General features: G+C 58.3%; 1 protein-coding gene across 1 annotated transcript in view; it reads right to left on the bottom strand.

Annotated features, from left to right (window-relative positions):
• Nucleotides 1-10,959: 10,959 nt before the first annotated feature.
• The window catches only part of LOC105471098 (adhesion G protein-coupled receptor A1), a 59,001-nt gene continuing 48,563 nt past the window's right edge, over nucleotides 10,960-21,397 (bottom strand). Inside the window, 2 exon segments of the mRNA XM_071068896.1 lie at nucleotides 10,960-14,295; nucleotides 15,217-15,315. Of these exon segments, the coding sequence (XP_070924997.1) occupies nucleotides 13,113-14,295; nucleotides 15,217-15,315 (1,282 nt within the window). The 3' untranslated portion in view covers nucleotides 10,960-13,112.

A 21,397-nucleotide genomic window follows, 5' to 3' on the forward strand; every position in this document is an offset into this window, starting at 1 on the left:
TTTATTGAAAATTGGTTTACATCCAATTATGTGATTTTAGAGTATGTGCCATGTGGCAATGAGGAGAATGTATATTCTGTTGTTTTGGGTGGAGAGTTCTATAAGTAGTTCTATTAGATCCATTTAGTCCAATGTTGAGTTTAGGTCCTGAATGTCCTTGTTAATTTTCTGCCTCAATGACCTAATACTGCCAGTGGAGTGTTGAAGTCTCCCACTAGTATCGTGTGGGAGCCTATGTCTCTTTGTAGGTCTTGTTTTACGAATCCGGGAGCTCCTGTGTTGAGTGCATATATATTTAGGACAGTTAGGTCGTCTTGTTAAATTGAACTCTCTACCGTATATGCCTTTCTTTGCCTTTTTTGATCTTTGTTGGTTTGAAATGTTTTATCTGAAGTTAGGATTCCTACCCCAGCTTTTTGTTCTCTGTTTGCTTGGTAGATTTTCCTCCGTCCCTTTATTTTGAGCCTATGAGTATCATTATGTGTGAGATGGGTCTCTTGAAGACAGCATAGTATTGGGTCTTGGTTTTGTATCCAGCTTGCCACTCTGTGCCTTTTAAGTGGGGCATTTAGCCCATTTCTATTCAAGATTAGTGTTGATCTGTGTGGATTTGATCCTGTCCCTGTGCTGATAGCTGCTTATTATGCTGGTGTGTTTGTGTGGTTGCTTCATAGTGCCACTAGTCTGTGTATTTAAGTGCATTTTTGTATTAGCTGGTCTTTTGTTTCTGTATTTAGTGCTCCTTTCAAGATCTTTTTTAGGCAGGGCTGGTGGTAATGAATTCCCTCAGTGTTTCCTTATCTGAAAAGGATCTTATCTCTCCTTTACTTAGGAAGCTTAGTTTGGCTGAATATTGAGTTCTTGGTTGAAGACTTTTTTCTTTAGGAATGTTGAATATAGGCCCCCAATCTCTTCTTGCTTGTAGGGTTTCAGCTGAGAGGTCTGCTGTTAGGCTGATGCGGTTCCCTTTGTAGGTGACCTGCCCTTTCCCTCTAGCTGCCTTTAACATTCTTTCTTTCATTTTGACCTTGAAAAATCTGATGATTATGTCAGACATTTTGGGGATGATCTTTTTGTATAGAATCTTGCAGGGGTTCTCTGTATTTCCTGAATTTGACTGTTGGCCTCTCTAGCAAGGTTGGGGGAGTTTTCATGAACGAGATGCTGAAATAAATTTTCCAAGTTGTTTGCTTTCTCTCCTTCCCTTGCGGGGTTGCCAGTGATTCACAGATTTGGCCTCTTTACATAATTCCACACTTCTTGGAGGTTTTTTCATTCTTTTTTCTTTATTTTTGTCTGTCTTATTTCAGATAACCAGTCTTGAAGTTCTGAGATTACCTCAGTTTGGTTTATTCTGAAGTTAATACTTGTGATTGCATTGTGAAATTCTTTTTTAAAGAATTTTTTTGAGAAAGATTCTTACTCTGTCACCCAGGTTGGAGTACAGTGTCATGATCTTGCCTCAGTGCAACCTCATCCTCCTGGGTTCAAGCAATTCTCCTGCCTCAACCTCCTGAGTAGCTGAGAGTACAGTCACTTGCCACCAAGCCTGGCTAAATTTTGTATTTTCAGTAAATATGGAGTTTCACTATGTTGGCCAGGCTGGTCTTGAACTCCTGACCTCAGGTGATCCACCCATCTTAGCCTCCCAATGTGCTGTGATTACAGGTGTGAGCCACCGCGCTGGGCCTGAAATTCTTGTATTGTGTGACTTGGCTCTGCTGGGATTACAGGTGTGAGCCACCGCGCTGGGCCTGAAATTCTTGTATTGTGTGACTTGGCTCTGCTGATTACAGGTGTGAGCCACCGCGCTGGGCCTGAAATTCTTGTATTGTGTGACTTGGCTCTGCTGGGATTACAGGTGTGAGCCACCGCACCCGGCCTGAAATTCTTGTATTGTGTGACTTGGCTCTGCTGGGATTACAGGCGTGAGCCAACGAGCCCAGCCTGAAATTCTTGTATTGTGTTTACTCAGCCCTGTCAGATCCATGAGGTTGTTTTTCATGCTAGCCCTTTCGTCCTTCAGCTCCTGTATCACTTTATAGTGATTCTTATTTTCCTTGAGTTGGGCTTTGCTGTCCTCCTGAATCTCGACGATGTTTGCTCCTAGCCATATTCTGAATTCTGTTTCTGTCACTCCAGGCAGTTCACCAGCCTGGTGAAGGCCTCTTCTTGGAGAGCTGGTGTGGCTGTTTCGAGGACACACAGCACTCTGGCCACTTGAGTTACTGGACTTCTTGCATTGATTCTTACAAGCAGGTTTTTAAAAGTGAAAAAAGGGACAAGAGGCTGGTCTCTGTCAAGCCGCAGATGCGGGTCTCTGTTTTGCAGGATGGGGTTTGTTAAAGTTGTTAAGAATAAGGCCTACTTTAGGAGATACCAGGTGAAATTTAGAAGACGATGAGAGGGTAAAACTGATTACTATGCTCGGAAACACTTGGTGATTCAGGATAAAAATAAAGACAACACACCCAAATACAGGATGATCGTTCGTGTAACAAACAGAGAAATCATTTGTCAGATTGCTTGTGCCCAGATAGAGGGGGATATGATAGTCTGTGCAGCATATGCACATGAACTGCCAAAACACCATGTGAAGGTTGTCCTGATAAATGATGCTGCAGGGTATTGTCCTGGCTGCTGCTGGCCCGCAGGCTTCTCAATGGGTCTGGCCTGGACAAGATCTAAGAAGGCAAAGTGGAGGTGACTGGTGATGAATACAATGTGGAAAGCATTGAGGGTCAGCCAGGTGCCTTTACCTGCTATTTGGATGCAGGCCTTGCCGGAACTACCACTGGCAATGAATTTTTGGCACCCTGGATGGAGCTGTGGATGGAGGCTGGTCTGTCCCTCACAGCCCCAAACAATTCCCTGGTTATGATTCTGAAAACAAGGAATTTAACACAGAAGTACATGGAAGTGCATCACGGGCCAGAACGTTGCAGATTACATGCACTACTTAATGCAAGAAGATAGAGACGCTTACAAGAAACAGTTCCCTCAATACATAAAGAACAGCTTGTTGTTCCTCTTGCTCTATTCGTGGAAACGGTTTCATAAGGGGCCTTACCAGGTGATGGGAGAGGTGGCAGTCAGGCTGTGAGGCAAAGGGTGACGTGAGGTGGGTGCGTGTCTGAGGGGCAGGGCCAGGTGAGACCTTCCTGGCCCTTAGATTGAGCCATTATAAACAACTGTTTATCTTTAAAACAAAATTCCAGAATAAGCTCAAACTGAATCCAAACAAGACATGTCTAGCTCATCAGCCATGCCGTTCCCAAATGCGTGAACAGCAAAACTGACTTTATACTGTAGTGTTCTGTAAATAAAATTCAGAAAGCCCATCACCTTTCCTGGATGAATGGTCGTTTCTTGGAAAATAATGGAACGCTCCTTTTCATTCTATTAAATAGGATACGTTTCTCAGAAAAAGATGAAAAGACCTGAGAAGTAGGTACGTACTTAATGCGCTCAAGTTTTCTCTCTGGGGCCGTGCTCCTCAGCACCGGGACACTCTGGCTCCCGCCCCCAGGGCAGCAGCAGAAACCAGGGCTGCTCGGTGTGTGGCTCTGCAGGTCCAGGTCCTGGCCTGCACGGGGTGTCTGTGGAGGCAGGACCTTCCGGGAGCGGGGTGCTCGGTCCAAGACAGAACAAGGCCACGGGGCTCCGGGATGCTGTGTAGTGCTGTGGGCCCTCGGGGTGATGGTGGCCACTCAGTGAGGCTGAGGCCTGGGGGGCGTCGGGCCCCCGGATCCCAGCACTGGTGAGGGTGTCCCGGCCTCTAGGATGTCCTCCAGTCCCGCATTTCCTCTGTGCCTCAATGGCTTCTCCGAAAACCAGCTCAGAGCAGGAGGCCTCCTCCTGGCTGAGGCCCAGACGCCATCCACAGAGCAGGGTCAGGGTCCCAGAGCCCACTGATGCCCTGACGTGTTTATGAGCAGCTGGAGGGGCCTTCCTGGGACCCGATGCTCAAGGTCCCAGCTCCACCCCTGCCCAGTGTGGGGATTTGAGCCCCGTCCTCATCTGAACACCGGAGATGGGGCCGAAACACACGTGAGAGAGCCCGGGAGGTCCCAGCCCCGACCCAGCCCCGACCCAGCCCCAGTCACCAGATCCCCTGTACGTTCCCTTAGAGCCTGGCTGGGGCGCTCCCAGGGCTCAGCTGCTGCCGGTGGCTCCTGGGCCTGGGAAGGGGACGGTACAGGACCATGCGTGTCCTTGTTGCCCACGGACCAGAGGTGCCGTCTCCCAACCAAACTCCCCCTGGGATCTGGACCTCACTGGGTGCTCTTGGCCACAGGCCCTTCCCCGGTGGCCTTGCTTTCATACTCACAGTGGAGGCTGCTTGCCTGAGCCCTGCCACACCTCCCACAGGGGCTGCTGTCCTTCCTGATGCTGTGGCCTGAGGGGCGGGAGGCTGGGGTCCCTGGTGCTCTCCAGGCACTCCAACTGTGGACGCTGTGATATTTCACCCCTCCTTTCAGGAGGGCCGCAGGCTGAGGCCGGGACACACGGTTTCCCTTGAGGCGTTCCCAGCTGTGGCCTGGACTCCACCAGCTCCCAGACACCCCTGGGGGAGGCACAAATACCGCTGATGTCAGAGGGCAGTGTCATGGATCTGGCCACAGAAGTTTCTGTGTGGGGCCTGCCTGCCCTTCTCCCCGCATCCTGCTTGCCCTTCTCCCCGCATCCTGCCTGCCCTTCTCCCCGCATCCTCCCTGCCCTTCTCCCCCGCATCCTGCCTGCCCTTCTCCCCCGCATCCTGCCTGCCCTTCTCCCCGCATCCTCCCTGCCCTTCTCCCCCGCATCCTGCCTGCCCTTCTCCCCGCATCCTGCCTGCCCTTCTCCCCCGCATCCTGCCTGCCCTTCTCCCCGCATCCTGCCTGCCCTTCTCCCCGCATCCTCCCTGCCCTTCTCCCCGCATCCTCCCTGCCCTTCTCCCCGCACTGCATCCTCCCTGCCCTTCTCCCCGCATCCTGCCTGCCCTTCTCCCCGCATCCTGCCTGCCCTTCTCCCCACATCCTCCCTGCCCTTCTCCCCCGCATCCTGCCTGCCCTTCTCCCCCGCATCCTGCCTGCCCTTCTCCCCCGCATCCTGCCTGCCCTTCTCCCCGCATCCTCCCTGCCCTTCTCCCCCGCATCCTGCCTGCCCTTCTCCCCGCATCGCATCCTGCCTGCCCTTCTCCCCGCATCCTGCCTGCCCTTCTCCCCCGCATCCTGCCTGCCCTTCTCCCCTGCATCCTGCCTGCCCTTCTCCCCGCATCCTCCCTGCCCTTCTCCCCCGCATCCTCCCTGCCCTTCTCCCCTGCATCCTCCCTGCCCTTCTCCCTGCATCCTGCCTGCCCTTCTCCCCCGCATCCTCCCTGCCCTTCTCCCCTGCATCCTCCCTGCCCTTCTCCCCCACATCCTGCCTGCCCTTCTCCCCCACATCCTGCCTGCCCTTCTCCCCGCATCGCATCCTGCCTGCCCTTCTCCCCGCATCCTGCCTGCCCTTCTCCCCCGCATCCTGCCTGCCCTTCTCCCCGCATCCTGCCTGCCCTTCTCCCCTGTGACCTGGGGAGGCCCCAGCCTTGCAGGGGAGGGTCGCTGCCCTGGCATGGTGCTAAGGCGGGAGGCATGCGAAAGGAGAGGGACAGTGGCTTAGGGACCTGGCATGTGAGAGGCGTGGAGCCCACCGTGGTTCCTGAGGCCCCTGGGTCAGCACCTCCAGAGCAGGCCTGAGGCCCTGCACACACAAGACACTAACAAGGTTCTTATTTCTGCTTCCCATGGATGACCGTCCTGCCCGTGAAATCCAGCTGAGCCTGAGGCTGCTCCTTAGCGCATCCAGGAGGCTGACACCCTGCAGCTGGGCTGTCTCCTCCGGCCCTGCCCTCCGCTCTGATGTTACTCAGCCAGGCCCAGGCACCTGGCCCCTCCCCAACGTCACCCTGCTTCTTGTTGGGTGTGTGTGAAATCATTTTTAAGCTTTAATGACGTGTAGTGACACACAGTAAGCTAGAGTGGTTAATGTGCAGCCCCACAGGCTGGGGCCCGTGGCTATACTGTGAGGCTGTCGCTAGCACCACGTAGGGCCACGTCCACTGGTCTGCCATGCCCCTGCAGCCAGCTTGGCCCTCTCTGGCCCTGGTTTGCCTGTGGGCCGGGGGGTCCCGTGAAGGAGTGTGAATGGGCGCGAGTTCACAGCCCTGGAGGGTCAGAGGTGTCAGGGATGTGCTGGAGCTGCATCTCACTCCAGAGACCAGGCTGGATGGAGAAGCAGGTGCAAGCCAGGGAGGCAGGGTAGGGGCAGTGCTGGGGCAGGGCAGGGGCAGAGGAGGGCTGGGGCAGGGGCAGGGAAGGGGCAGGGGCAGGGGCAGGGAAGGGGCAGGGGCAGGGGAAGGGCAGGGGAGGGGTAGGGGAGGGGCAGGGGCAGGGCAGGGGAGGGGCAGGGGAGGGGCAGGGCAGGGGCAAGACAGGGCAGGGGCAGAGGCAGGGCAGGGGCAGGGCAGAGGGGCAGGGCAGGGGCAGAGGCCGGGAAGGGACGACCCACCCAGGGCTGCCGAGGTCGGTTGTCCGACTGCGAGTCCAGCCTCAGGGTCCAGCGGGCACTTAGTTGTGCATGTTCCTTTCCCAGCTGCCGGGACCCACTCTCAGGGTCACCCTCGAAGAAGGAGGAGAAATTCCCTGCAGCCCAGGCACCAACTCCCCTTACTCCCCAGAGTGCCCGGGGGAAGCACTGCGGAGCTGCGGCAGCTTAAGGAGCAGGCAGTGGGCCCCACCGCAGGCCTGGAGCAGCTCAAGATACAGGCGCAGCTGCGCATAGGGCTGTCCCAACCTGGCGGCCCTTCCTTGCACCCCCCAAAGGCACTGCCTGGAGCTGAGGCCCTGCTGGGGCTTCCCAGCTGCTTGCTGAGGTTGGCTGCTGCTTCTTCCTTCCTCCCCAGTTAACCAATGAGCCCACCCTGGTCCAAAGAGCAAGTCTGGGTGAGAATCCCACCACTGACTGACTATCTTGCTGCCCCCCACAGGGACCCAGAGCGCAGCCCCCCACAGGGATGCAGAGACCTCCCCCCTACAGGGACCCAGAGACCAGACCCCCTACAGAGAACAGACCCCGCCCCAGGGACCCAGAGACCAGCTCCCCGCCACAGGGACCCAGAAACCAGCACCCCCACCCCCACAGGGATGCAGAGACTTGCCCCCCTCCAACAAGGACCCAGAGACCAGAACCCCCCAACAGGGACCGGGAGACCAGCTCCCCCATGGTGCTAACCCAGGCTATCTCACACCCAGGGACCCAATGGCCCTGAATGAAGTCTGCTGTGTTTTAACAAGCGTCATTGAATCATTTTTCCTTTAACGCTGCTCACCTGCAGGCCATCGGCCCCACCCCACCGAGGCACCGAAGCCACAGTTGCTGCAGTGGAGACAGGAGTCTTTACCCTGGCAGCTCAGCCCATGCCAGCGTCCTGCACGCTCTTGGTGGCACAGACCCCGGAACTCATTTTAAACAGTGCTTACCAGGAGACACAGACCACAGATACACAGCCCATGTGACACAGAACCTAGTACTCAATTCAGACGACTCAGACCACGAGAACTCAGCCTCCCAAACACACAGGACACATGGGCACAGCTTTGGCTCAGTGCATGCAAACGCACCACCACCTCCGCCACCTGGGCACACGGAGGGTGAAAGTTCAGCCCACATCAGTGGCACCAACAAAGTAGCCCAGAAAATGTGTCCTCATCTTACAGCAGCACAGCTCACTACTGTCACCTCGAGTATTTCACCCAGCAACACAGCCTCACTGTGAATCCAGCATGAGCATCAACCCTAACAGGGAGGCACTGCGTGCCAGAGGTCCTCACTCCATGAAGACGTGGACCACGATACTCTCCGAACCAGGACAGAGACACGAGTACTAACCCAGACTATCCCTCACCAGGGTACTCAGTCCATAGGACCTAGACCAAGGGTACTCTCCGAACCAGGACAGAGACACGAGTACTAACCCAGGCTATCCCTCACCAGGGTACTCAGTCCATAGGACCTAGACCAAGGGTACTTTCCGAACCAGGACAGATACACGAGGACTAACCCAGGCTATCCCTCACCAGGGTACTCAGTCCATAGGACCTAGACCAAGGGTACTCTCCGAACCAGGACAGGTACAGGAGGACTAACCCAGACTATCCCTCACCAGGGTACTCAGTCCATAGGACCTAGACCAAGGGTACTCTCCGAACCAGGACAGGTACAGGAGGACTAACCCAGACTGTCCCTCACCAGGAGTATTCACCCCTCTAGGACCTGGACTTGGAGAAATCTCTGAACCAGGGCACAGACACGGGTACTCACCCGCTATGTCCCTGGCTGATGTCAGCCCTGTATCCCCTTGTGGCTTGTTCAGTGACCGTGTCTGGAAGAGACTGGGGGAGGCTGGCAGGGAGGGACTTGAGCTCTGGGTGCCTCTGCTGCTGCTTCTGCCGTGCAGGCCTCCCTGAAGGGCTACGCTGGGTGTGGTTGGAGTTGTGAGTATGGAGTCTGCTGTGATTACAAGGGAAGTTGTTGACATTTATGTAGAAAAGAAGTAATTAGAGTGAGTTTAAGAGTGTCCTCTTAACACTGGTTTTCCCAGTACCCACGTCCTGGGACGGGAGTGGAAAGGAAAGGCAGGCCCTGGCAGCCCCGGTCATTTCCTGGGACACGGGACAGAAGTGTGAGGTCTGAGTCCGCGCCCACTTGGGCCTGAGCTGTGCTGCTTGTGCTCTGGAATTCAGCCGTCTGCAGATCTGTGGCCGGGGGGATGCAGCCTGGGGTCCGGGGTCCGGGGTCCGTGCAGGACCGTCTGTGGGCAGCCATGTCTGTGCTCAGGCTCTGGCCCTGCAGCCCCCAGGAGGCCTGGACAGCCAGCGTTGGGTGGTGGGAGCTGCCCTGGTGGGCCCCAGATCACCTAGCAGCCCTCCCTCTGGGCCCAGAGGAGCCGGCACGGTGGGCATGAGGGGCTTGTCTGGCCGCTGAGCCCCTGCAGCCTGACCTGTCTCACTGGGAGACACTGGTCTTCTAACTGTGGCCCAAGGGACAGGCCTCTCACGTGTGCCAGGCCCTCCTATGCCCCTCCTGCTCCACCTGCCCTGAACAACCACAGCACTCGGATGCCTGCTCAGACTTGGCCCCAGGGACCCTCCAAATTGGCTTCTCTGTCCCTGTCCCCAGTAGCCTCCCCAGATGCCCACCAGGCCCCACCCCTACCCCACCACTGACCTGGTCTCACAGCACTTTGTCTGTCCTCACGGGGTGCTCACCCTGTTCTCTCCCCACCTCCTCTGTCCCCTGCCTCCCTGCGCACATGCTGCCTCTGCAGACATAGGGCCGGCCTCCACCTGCTCAAGGTACCCCCACCCCACCCGCCTCAAAGGCTACAGAACAGTCTTTGGCCTTGAGTACGGCAGGCAGGATTTCCACCCCAAGCTGCCTGTGCGGTAACGGCTCTGTGGAAGCCTCTGGGCTCGGGTGCAAACCCTGGCGGTGCAGTGGAGGGGAAGTGTGACGAGGTGAGACACAGAGGAGCAGGGTCCATGGGGGACACGGGGGAGCAGGGTCCACGTGAGACACAGGGGAGCAGGGTCCACGTGGGACACGGGGGAGCAGGGTCCACCTGGGACACGGGGGAGCAGGGTCCACGGTCCGCACGCAGTGAACACACCCACTGTTCCACCTCAGGCCTATGCTGGTCCCAACAGCATCCCCTGAGAAATGCAAGCACCAAGGGTCAGGGGGCAAGTGGCAGGACTGGTCAGGCACCATCTGGGCACTGGGTAGGTGCGGAAGTGCCCGCTGCAGCCGGTCTCTGCATGTGGGGTGCACTCACCACATCAGGGCAGGGCCCCGAGCTCCTTCCAGGGTCCCCACACAGGCTTCCTGCAGCTGCCGTCAGTCCGGGTCAGGCAGGTGGAGCCTGTGGGCCCCGACCCAGACCCTTCCCCACAGAACCTGTGGGGGCTCCTTAGCTGCCCGAAGCCCCTGCAGGGGTAGCTCATTCAGAAACAGAGCTGCCCAGATCTGAGCCCTGTCGGGGCCCTCGCGGGAGATGCAGCAGACGCCACTGTGTGTGTGTCTCCCAGGACTGGAGGCCTCCTCAGCTAGGACCGCTCCAGAGAAGAACTGTCAGGGTCTGGAGGCACAGGCGGCCTCTGCTTCCTAGTCCTTTAAGCTGACTAAAGTCATCACGGTGTTGCTGTGTGGTAGGTGACACACCAGCACAGAGGCAGGGCGGAGGGGCCACCTCAAGCTGTTCCTCTGAAGAGCATGCACACACATGCACACTTACCCTCAAACACACGTGCATGTGCGCACACAACTCCCACAGAGGGACCTGCACACCACACAGGCACACACTCTCACACACACGTCAACACCCACACAACCCACATGCCACTCACAAACATACAGGCACACAAGCACACCCACACAGGCTGGCGTGCACCCACGCTCCATCCCATCCAAGATGCAGACATACAGGCACATGGGCACACACACCCGCACAGGCTGGCGTGCACCCACGCTCCATCCCATCTGACACGAGGACACACAGGCACACACACCTGCACAGGCTGGCGTGCACCCACGCTCCATCCCATCTGACACGAGGACACACAGGCACACACACCCGCACAGGCCACCGTGCACCACTTCATTGCATCTGACACGCATACACACGAGCATGCCCACACAGGTCGGCACGCACCCACGCTCCATCCCACCCGACACGCAGGCACACGGGCACACTCAAGGAAGGAAGTGGCACAAAAGTCAGATGCGAAACGTGGGTTTGGCTCTGGCTCCGTGGTCTGGTGGAAGCTGACGTTGAGCCAGGAGTCCTTTGGGGTGGTCGGGCTGTGGATGTTTATGCTCCAAAACGTTACATGCAAATGGATATGGCCCAACACCGGTCCCAAGTGGACTCACGAGGCTAAGTCAGTATAGAAACACACAGAGGTTTAATGTTTAATGTTGACTTTCTTTGGTTGAATGATGGGAGGCCTCTCTGCTCAGCCAGGAGCACTGAAGGCAGAAAGTTCATGAGGGGCTGGAGGGGCCAGGCAGAGCAGCCTCACCCCGGGATCCAGGACACAGAAGGGGGCCACACACTCAGGTGTCCCTCTACCCCCATCTAGGGTGAGAAAAACACACGGGGATGTTATTAACCAGCCTCACAAAGAACCAACGATGCCAAGACTGTATTTTTGTGTGGACAGTTCTGCACCTACAGTGTGTACACAGCACAGCGTGGGGATTCGGGTTCACACCAGCTACGGAAGCAGGTGAAAAGGTGAGGCGGAGGCAGAGCTGCCTGGCAGTCATCCGGTGGCCCGTCTGGTTGACCTGTAAGGACACACGGGGTTTGCTGGGAGGAGCACACTGTGGGTTACAGCGTCATGGTCAAGTTTACCAACACCCCGGGAAGTGGGGCTCCTCATACTCACATACTGAGTGCCAGCCTCCAGAGAGCCCTTCCACCGAGCAGGTGCCGGGAACACTCCCCAACACCCCTCTTCGCGGAGGTGCACGTTAGGGAGGCTCTGCGCCTGGTGAGACCTCCCGACCGGATAGCAGAGTGCACCCACGAGTCTGCTGACATTGACGTTTGCAGGGTGAAACACTCTCCAATGAAAACCCAGTGTGTGGGCGGCTGGAAAACACACCGCTACGTGTATGCACACATGTGCATGGCAGGTGCATGTGTGTGTTAACTATGTGTGCACATGTGTATGTGTGTGACATGCACGTGTGTGTGCATGTATGCAATATGCACGTTTGTGTGTGTGACATGCACGTTTGCGTGCATGTGCATGCATGTGATATGCACGTGTTTGTGTGTGCACATGTGTATGTGTGTGATATGCATGTGTTTGTGTGTGTGCATGTGTATGTGTGTGTGATATGCACGTTTGTGTGTGTGCGTGTGTGTGTGATATGCACGTGTGTGCATGTGTATGTGTGTGATGTGCACGTTTGTGTGTATGTATATGTGTGTGATATGCACATGTGTTTGTGTGCGTGTGTGTGTGTGGGTGAACACGTGTCACAGACAAGGAGGAGGGAGGGAGGGAAAACTGTGTACGGTTTCACACCCACGGCCCTCTGGACTCCCTTCCACCAAGGGACGGGCCACTTGCTTTCACAGAAGGCTTATTGTCATCCACATCTGTCCTTTGAGTCAGGGCTTGGTGCCCAGATGTTCATGGAGATGAGAAAAAGGGAAAGGAATTTTGTCCATGAGAATGTCCCGTCTGCCAGCCCCTCTTCTTTTTGGAATAAACCTTGTTGCCAAGTGCCTATACTGGAGTGGAATCCAGTCCCAACGGTGGCTGGTTTTGGAAGTCGAATCTTCACTAACGGATGTCTGGGCATCTTCCCAAGGCTTGGGCCCCTAAGAGCACCCCATTGGCCCTCTGAAGCCGACAGCCATCCCCAAAGTCCAGAGCGCGGCTGCAGCCCGCAGCATCCGTGGTGCTCTCAGCCCTGCAGGGCTGGGGCTGTGACAAGGACAAGGTTGACAGGGGACACTGAGTGGGCAGAGGTGTGCAGGGGTCCCGTGAAGCTGCAGGGGTGGCTCAGACACGCGACAGCAGTGGGTCCCAAGGGTTCTGCCCAGGGTGAGAATGCTGGGGACAGACCTGCCACCACCACCCCTGGAGCAGAATGCAAGACACACACATTGAACACTGGGAAAGGTCAGGGCAGCCCCCTGCTGTGATCTCAGCCCCGCCTGGCCACACCAGGGGAAGCCAGGACTCCATGGATGGCATCTCGGGCAGGGCCACGCTGGGGTCTGGGTGGGTCCTTTGATGGAAGCCCCTGCTCTGCCTCTGGGGCGCCCCAGGACTGGAGGCCACAGGACAGAAACCAGATGACCTTGTGCAGGGACGAGCACGTGGAACTGGGATAAAAGGACTGGGCGTGGCCCAGAGCTTTTCCCCGCTGAGGTCTTTCACAAGGAAGGGGCAGGGGTGTGAACTGCTTCCGAAAGGTGGGGTCACTTTGGTGCCCCCAGTGACCTCATGTGGCAGATGGGCCCCCCACTCTGCTCTGAAGCTCCTCCAGGAACAATGTGTCCCCTGCTCCGCCTACACAGTAGTTTCATTTTTCCAGGGTCCTGTTCGGATGTTGCCGGTCCCATCGGTGCCAAACGGCAGGTCTTCTAGCAAGTTACCCTTGGGCAGCCCGTTCTGGCTGGGGCCACCAAAGGGCAGGGACTGTGTCCTCCGCAGCATCTCCAGGTGACCAGGCCCAAGCGCTGCCTCCCTGCCCGGCCGCGTGGGGCAGCTGTAGAGGGCAGGGCTCCCATCGCTGCCCTCAGGCTGGCTGACCATGGGGAAGGGGTCACCCTGGGCGCAGCAGGCCAGCGTGTGTGCCCCTGCCGGGCCATCCAGAGAGCTGGGGGGGCTGTCTGTGCGTGAGCTTTGGGGGCTGCCGTCCAGGCTGGACGGGATGTGGTAAGCGTACTCGGGCTCCTCTGCTGGGTGCCGGCTAAAGTAGGGCGGCTTAGTTCTGCCCTGAAGGCACCCGTGCAGGTGGGGGTCGTGCCCGAAGGCACCCTCCTCCTGCACGTGCACGTGTGCCTCGTCCGCCATCAGTGGCTCGCCGTGCATCTTGGCACAGCACGGGGTGGCCGGGGACAGACAACTGGCGTGGCCCTGTGCGGCCTGCAGGTTGGTCATCTTGCAGGGTCCCGGTGGGTGCGAGAAGCCCCGTGGCTGGCCGAGGCCCGGCGAATGCAGGCAGGCGGCACGGCCCAGCGCGGCCCCGTTGGCATCGAGTGCGGAGTGGGCATCCCTGCGGGGTGGGCAGCATGCCCACCAGCACTGCCACACGTCCTCGCGCTTGGCGCAGTGGTGGATGAGCACGAAGAGCCCCAGTGTCACGCAGAAGGCGCCGTACAGGCAGCTGAAGACCATGTCCAGGAAGTGGCCCTGTGACACCGCCAGCGCCCCAAAGGCCCACGTGGCCGTGAACAGGAACAGCGTGAAGGCGGCAGCGCGCAGCTGTGCCTGGAAGGAGTGCTCGTTCTGCAGCACCGAGGCGCCAGGGGCATCGCGTGCGGGTGGGGTGCCGGGCCGGATCCCACGGCTGCCCTCGGGCGTGGCCAGCCGCCGCTGCTCCTCGGGCTGTGCGCGCATCTCGTACCTGCGCCCTGGGTGGCGCCGCAGCTGCACGTAGGTGCCCAGGAAGTACACGCAGGTGACCAGGGCAATGACGGCGGCTGGGCCGTAGAAGGCGCCCAGGCTAGGCTCCCAGGCCATCCAGCAGCTGTGGGGAGACGCACGTCAGCGTCAGCTGGGCCAGCACGGCCAGGACTCAGGACTCAGGACTCCTCCTGCAGAGCAAAGGGCGCCGCACCCGCCCGGACCAGCAAGTGGCTTTGCACAACTGCGGCTTGGGGGCCTTGGGGGCTTCTAGAGTCGCTGAGAGTGTGGATGGGAACGAGGCCCTATTGGCCCTACCAGCTTGGGAGGTCGGGGAGCCAGGAAAGTGTCCCAGGTGTGGGCGGAGGTGGAGCCGGGCGGGGGGCCAGGTGCAGGGTGGGCCTGGGTGGGCAGGAGCAGGGACAGAGCCGGGTGGGTGGGGCCGGTGTGGGGTGGGTGGGGCCAGGAAGAGGCAGAGCTAGGTGGGCGGGGCTGAGCAGAGGGCAGCGCTGGATGGGTGGGGCCAGGCAGAGGGTGGAGCCGGGTGGGCATGGCCGGCGTGAGGTGGGCGGGGTCAGGTGGAGGTGGAGGTGGAGCCGGGTGGGCGGGGCCAGGCGGAGGGCAGGCGGGCGGGCCATCCTGGGGCCGCAGAAGGAACTGAGGGCCTGAATCAGGGGTTCCAGGCTGGCTCTGGGCACCGATGGCGGGACGGCTGGGTTCGTTCTACTCTATGGGGTTTCCCTTCTCAGCTGAGTTCCATGATGCTGCCAAATCGCTATTTGTCCCCAGGCCCCTCCCATAGAAGGCTAACCAGGCCTGACTCATCCAGAGGCAAAGATTAGGTTGGGGTCCCTGGGAGAGGAGGGGGCACTGCGCACTCCTCGGGGGCGCGAGCTGGGAGGGGCGCAGCTCTGGGCGAGCCCCAGGTCCAGGCCCAGGCCTTGCTGCTTCGTCCTGGTCTCCCCCACTGCAGGTGTCCGGGAGGGACCTCGGACAGAGCCCACCCGCTGCTCCCAGCTCCCAGCTCTGGGCACCCGGTACTCACTACGCCGCGTCCTCGTCGTCTGTCCCGTAATTCCTGATGTTCGTGGCAGCCGTGACCCCACAGATGATAAAGGGGACCCCTCCACTGACGAGGTAAAACCTGCCAGAGTGGAAGGCGCTGACCCCCTTGCAGACGCTGCCTGCATCTTCCGGGGACACGCTGTCCCTCCCCCACTCCGCGGGGCAAGGGAGAGCGGCGGGCACGGGCGGAGCAGGAGGAGACCAAGACTCCCGACCCCCGACCGCCGACCGAGCAGCCTGTGCCGGCCTCGCCTGGCCTCCCGCGGGCCTCTGCGCCTGGAGAGAGCCCTGGCCAGGTCCCGGAACAGGTGGGCCCCGGGAGAGCTCTGTTAGCCGCTGATTTCTCTGCAGCTGCAGGGAGCCCCTGGCTGCAGGCGGGACCGCTCCCCGGGTTGGCGTGGGGTCACACAGGGAGCTGCATGTCCCACTGAGTCTCCAGGTCATGGCCCCTCCCCACGGGTAGTGCGCGTGGCCAGTGACCCGTGGTGCCCCGTTTTAAACAGCTTTAAAGCCCCGCTTAGCCTCAGGGGAAGAGGTTCAGAGGGCGGAAGTCTCTGCTCCCTGTCAGACCCAGGAACCCTGCCTTGGAGGGGCAGAGTCTCATCCTGACAGGCACAGCCCAAGCCCAGGGCAGGGGCTAATCTTCCCCTCTGCAGGGCCTGGCAATCGTGCTGAGGGCACCCAGGGGTCCATGCATGATGCTGTGTGTCCCGGACCAGGTGCATTTGCTCACCGCCTCCAGCCCCTGGCCTGACCCTGGCTGCCGGCCCTATGGAGCATGCGTGACCTAGGGGCCGGCTCAGAGACCATCCCCCATGGGTGCTGTCTCCCCGGCTGCTGGGAACACCCAGGTCGGCCACGGACCCCTGCCCACGTGTTCAGTGGGCTCCAAGGTGCAGGGGTGGGAGGGGTGGCCCTGGGTCTGGTAGTTCTTGGAGACCCCCTAGGAAACCTGTGCTTCCCAGACTCTATATCCCAAGATTTCCTTCAGAAATAAAGATGAAATAAAGACACTTTCTGATAATAATAAAACTAAGAGCACTTGCCATGTATGGACCTGTATTTCAGGAAATGCTAGCTGAAATTATTCAGGGTGGAGGGTAGTGGACCCTTCCGCAGGCACCGCACCTGTGGAAAACCCTAACCAGACCCGCACGGTGGGCCTTGGGTGGGGGGTCCATGCTGTGGACTTCATCAGAACAGCAGGGAGCCCCTGGGCTGCTTGGGGGAACTTGGACTGTCCGGAAGGAAGGAGGACACCAGAAACGCTGAGGGATAAATAGAAAAGCTTTGTCTCCCCCTTCTTAATTTCCTCCCTCTTGCAATGACTGTTTCAAGAAAGAACTTGAGCACTGCCTTGTGTAGGGTACGTGGGGATGGTGCTGTGCCCAGCATCTGTGGGAGGAAAGGTGGGAGGCAGGAAACAGTCCTATACAGTTGCAAGTTTTCTATAAATGTGTTATATGAAGAGAACAATTTTACTCTACATAGGATGTGGAAAGGTTGTGGATTTTAATCCCTTAGAGCAACCATACAAAACTAGGTAAAAACTAGGCTGGACGCGGTGGCTCACGCCTGTAACCCCAACACTTTGGGAGGCAAAGGTGGGTGGATCATGAGGTCAGGAGATTGAGACCATCCTGGCTAACACGGTGAAACCTCGTCTCTACTAAAAATGCAAAAAATTAGCTGGGCATGGTGGCGGGTGACTGTACTCCCAGCTACTAGGGAGGCTGAGGCAGGAGAATGGCGTGAACCCGGGGGGCAGAGGTTGCAGTGAGCCGAGATCGCACCACTGCACTCCAGCGTGGGCGACAGAGTGAGACTCCGTCTCAAACAAACAAAAAAACTAATAGATACATTAAAACGAAATTTTAAAAAATGTTAAAATAATCCAAAAGAAGGAAGTAAAGGAGAAATGGAAGAATTCCAAAGAGCAAAACAATCACTTAAAGTGGTAAAAACAGAAAACAAAGAGTAAAATGTAGACTAAATCCAACCAAATCAAAATTCCAATTAATTTTAGCAAGCTAAAAGCTCCAATCCAAAGGCAGAGATTATCAGGATAGATAGTAAGCTCATGGAACATGGTGACTAGAATAGAAACACTGAATATAAGACACAAGTAGGTTGAAAGTAACTGGATGGAAAAAGCCATGCAATGCCAACTGTGAGATTAAGAGAGCTACAGCGGTTACACCGATGCCAGGCAAAGTCGATGATAAGACAGTGAGATAGAGGGGCCCATGGGATGCAGAAGTGTCCGGGATGGACCCACGGCGCACAGTTGTGGTGCAGGACGGGCCCACGGCGCACAGTTGTGGTGCAGGACGGACCCACGGCGCACAGTTGTGGTGCAGGACGGACCCACGGCGCACAGTTGTGGTGCAGGACAGACCAGAGACAGTCCTTTGATTTTCTGAGAAGACATCCAACCACCCCAGTGGATGGGAAGCAGGAGAAACCTGCCCGACGCTGTCACCCAGTCAGTCTGGCGGTTTGTTCCTGCCGAGCGGGGCGGGGGCCCGGGAGAAATAAAGACCAATGTCTCTCTGAAGGTGAAGACAGGGAGGAGTGAGCCGCACATGACTTTGGCAAAGAGTTGGCTGTGAAGCCCACAGGTGGCAAAACAGGACATGGAGTGGGAAAGCAGACCCAACTTCTTATAGAGGCCACGGGCACCTGGCTGGGACAGTACCATCCAGAGCTTGTTCTAGCAGGGCCTGGGCTCAGCTGTCCACACCCGGCCAGCCTGTGATGTCAGCACGGGCACCTCTGCTCTGCTCCCACAGTCAACGGTGACACAGAAAGCCCCCCAGGGTCCTGCTGCTGCCAGGCACAGGGATCCCCTAGACCCCGCTCTGGACACACAGGAGGCCACTGTCTCCGAGCCAGCCCTCCACCCTCTGCAGGAGATGAAGCTACAGGTTCTGGCCTTGAAGTCCCCTTTGGCATCCTCAGCAGGCACAGCTGTGACAGGGATGGCTCAGGGCGTGCTTTGTGCAGCAAGGCCAGCCCGCCACGCTCCTCTGTGGCCCGTGGCCCCAGTTACCCACAAGGAGCCGGCAAGAAGGCCTGCAGCAGTGGCCTCTGCGCGTCCAAGGCTGGATGATGGAGCAGCTGACGTGTCCCAGAGGCCCTGCCTGGGTCTGGCCAGACGATGCAGCACCGTGAGCTCCCCTGCCTTCCTGTGGCTGCAGGTCTTTTCCTGAGGACCCCAGTGTCCTGCAGCGGGCGTGGAGAAGCTGCTGGCAGCTGCTCAGAGGACACGCCGCCCGCTGCAGCCTGTGGGAGGGTCTGTCTGTGCCCGGCCGGCCGTCTCCAAGCTGCCTGCCCGGCCCTGCCTGCCAGGACCACCGGCTCCGGGCTCCGTCCCGGCGCGCAGCGCAGGTCGGCCGGCAGAGGGCGCTGGAGGCCGCCGCTTTTCTCGCCGCCGCCGCTGGGCAGTGACTGCCGTGGACTCGCAGGCGCGGGGCTGGGGCGGGGGCGGGGCGGGGCGGGGCGGGGGGCTCTGCTGGGTCCAGCATCCACCAACCACCGCCCGACGTGGGCCACTCACAACCGCCTCAGTCCACCTGTGTCCGGGGAGTGGTTCCTGCCCGTCTGGCAGCTGGGAACACCCTCTCCTATGGCTCCGAGCCCCAGTCAGGGTGGGGGTCCAGCTTGTCCTCCTCCTCTGGGCGCTGACGCGTCTGTCACTCAAGCGTCGTATTCTGTTACCTAGAATCCCATCTAAACCCCAGGTGGACTCTGGGCGTCGAGGAATGTCCAGCCACCCCTCTGTGCCCAGGTCCCAGCGTCGGGACAGTGGCTCGCCATGCCAGGCCACTCACTGGAACATCTCCCGGTTACATGATTTCCGGGGCTCAGGCCAACGCCTGCGTTAGAAGAAGGTTTCTAGAAAGGGAGGGCGGATCTGAATCTCGAGAAATCCTAATGGCTTCCCCTTGGGAGCTGTGAACCTCACCCAGAGGTGTCCAGAGGAGCAAAGCGGAAGCTGACTTACGGCAGAGCACATTGCTCAGAGGCCGGGGAGGGTGGCCTGGCTGGGGAGGGTGCAGAGCTGGGGAGGGTGCAGAGCTGAGGAGGGTGGCCTGGATGGGGAGGGTGCAGAGCTGGGGAGGGTGCAGAGCCTGAGAGGGTGGCCTGGCCAGGGAGGGTGCAGAGCTGGGGAGGGTGGCCTGGCCGGGGAGGCTGCAGAGCCCGGGACCAGCCCTGAGTGCACCGCCACGTGACCCAGGGCCAAGTGAGGGAGGAGTGACCATCAGTGCTGGGGCAGGTAGATGAGCGTTGCACAGGAGAACAGGAGCTCCGTCCTATGTCGACTGAATAACGCCCCCAGATATCCATGTTTTCTTCCCTGAAACCAGTGAAGGTTTCACCTCATACGTCAAGAGGGACATTGCAGGTGTGGTTAAATGAGCGATGGTGAAGAGCGGAGACTGTCCTGGGTTGTTTGGCTGGACTGACAACATCACCGGGGTCCTCTTAAGAGGGAGGGCAGAGATCCCAGTGGAGAGAAGATGCAGGGCTGCTGGCTTTCAGGGTGGACGAGGCCCCAAGCCCAGGAGTGATGGCGGCTGAGGCAGCCCCAGAAGGTGCCGGGGGAGGGAGGCAGCCCTGCCCACACCTCGATGTCGGTCCAGCGGGGCCCATGTTGGACTTACGGCTCTCAACTGTCGGATGATCCCCCTGAGTTGCTTTATCCACTGAGCTTGTGGTGCGGCCCCAGCGGTGCGTGAACCCTAGCCACTCACAGCTACAGGATGGACATGCTGCTGCTCACGGCGGGTGACTGGGGAGCCTCGGGGAGGAGCCATGGTGCGGATGTGGCATGAGGATGGGTGCCTTAAACCATCCACAGAAGCACGTGCCCCACCTGGGTGCTGCCGGCTCTGTGATCCCTCCTGACACACTTGCCCGCTGCTGATTGGAGCCGATGGTCAGAATCAACGCACGCTGGGACATGGGGAAATGGAGCAAGGATTCAGACCATGGGTGTGGTCCCGCCATGGCTCGGTTCCCGCCATGGCTGACACTTCACACCTCTCCCCAGGTGCAGTGGCACCATCAAAGCCCGAGCAAAAAGGTCCTGGACCCAGGTGCCACCCAGGACAGCCCCTCTGAGACCAACACTGCATCTCTGGGCTCAGGTGGGCGGCACTGCCTCTGCCTCCATGCTGCACCTCTCCTTACACCACATGCATGCTCACATGTGCACACACATTTGCTTGCATGACACTTCCATGCATACATGCCCCCCGCACTGGAACACACATACCACATGCACACTGGCACACATGCACACACACGCACACTGGCACACATCACACACACAAGCACACATACTCACGAATGCACACTCACATGTACACTGGCACACACGCACACATCACATGCACAGGCACACACATTCACATACAATGGCACACACACGCACATTCACACACACACAGGCACACACGCACAATGGCATACACCACATGCACAGGCACACGCACAGGCACATACCACATGCACAGGCACACACATGCACACACACTCATGCACACTGGCACACACCACATGCACAGGCACACACATACACACATCGGCACACTGGCACACATGCACACTCACACACACACTCATGCACAGGCGCACACACGTGCACACTGGCACACACCATATGCACAGGCACACACGTACATACATGCACACACACACACTGGCACACACCACACGCACATGCACACACATTCAACTCACACACACACTGGCACACACCACGCACACACACACACACACTGGCACACTCTACATGCATAGGCCCTCCACACACACAGGCACTCACACACGCACAGGCACTCACACACGCACAGGTGCACCTGGGCTTCGCAGGTCCTGCGTTTTTCACAGGTGAAGGCTGTGGGAACCCAGCGTTGAGCAAGTCCATCAGGGCCATTTTTCCAACAGCATGTGTTCATTTGATGTCTCTGTGTCATATTTTGGTAATTCTCTAAATATTTCACATTTTACCGCTATTACTATGTCTGTCATGGTGAGCTGTGATCAGTCATCTTTGAGGTTTCCGTGGTAGCTGTCTTGGGGCACCACAAACCACGCCCGTATAAGATGGTGGACTTAGTGGGTAAATGTCCTGTGTGATCTGGTTGCTCCAC

Source organism: Macaca nemestrina, chromosome 9, assembly GCF_043159975.1.
Source record: "Macaca nemestrina isolate mMacNem1 chromosome 9, mMacNem.hap1, whole genome shotgun sequence".
In the NCBI taxonomy this organism is placed as follows: Eukaryota; Metazoa; Chordata; class Mammalia; order Primates; family Cercopithecidae; genus Macaca; species Macaca nemestrina.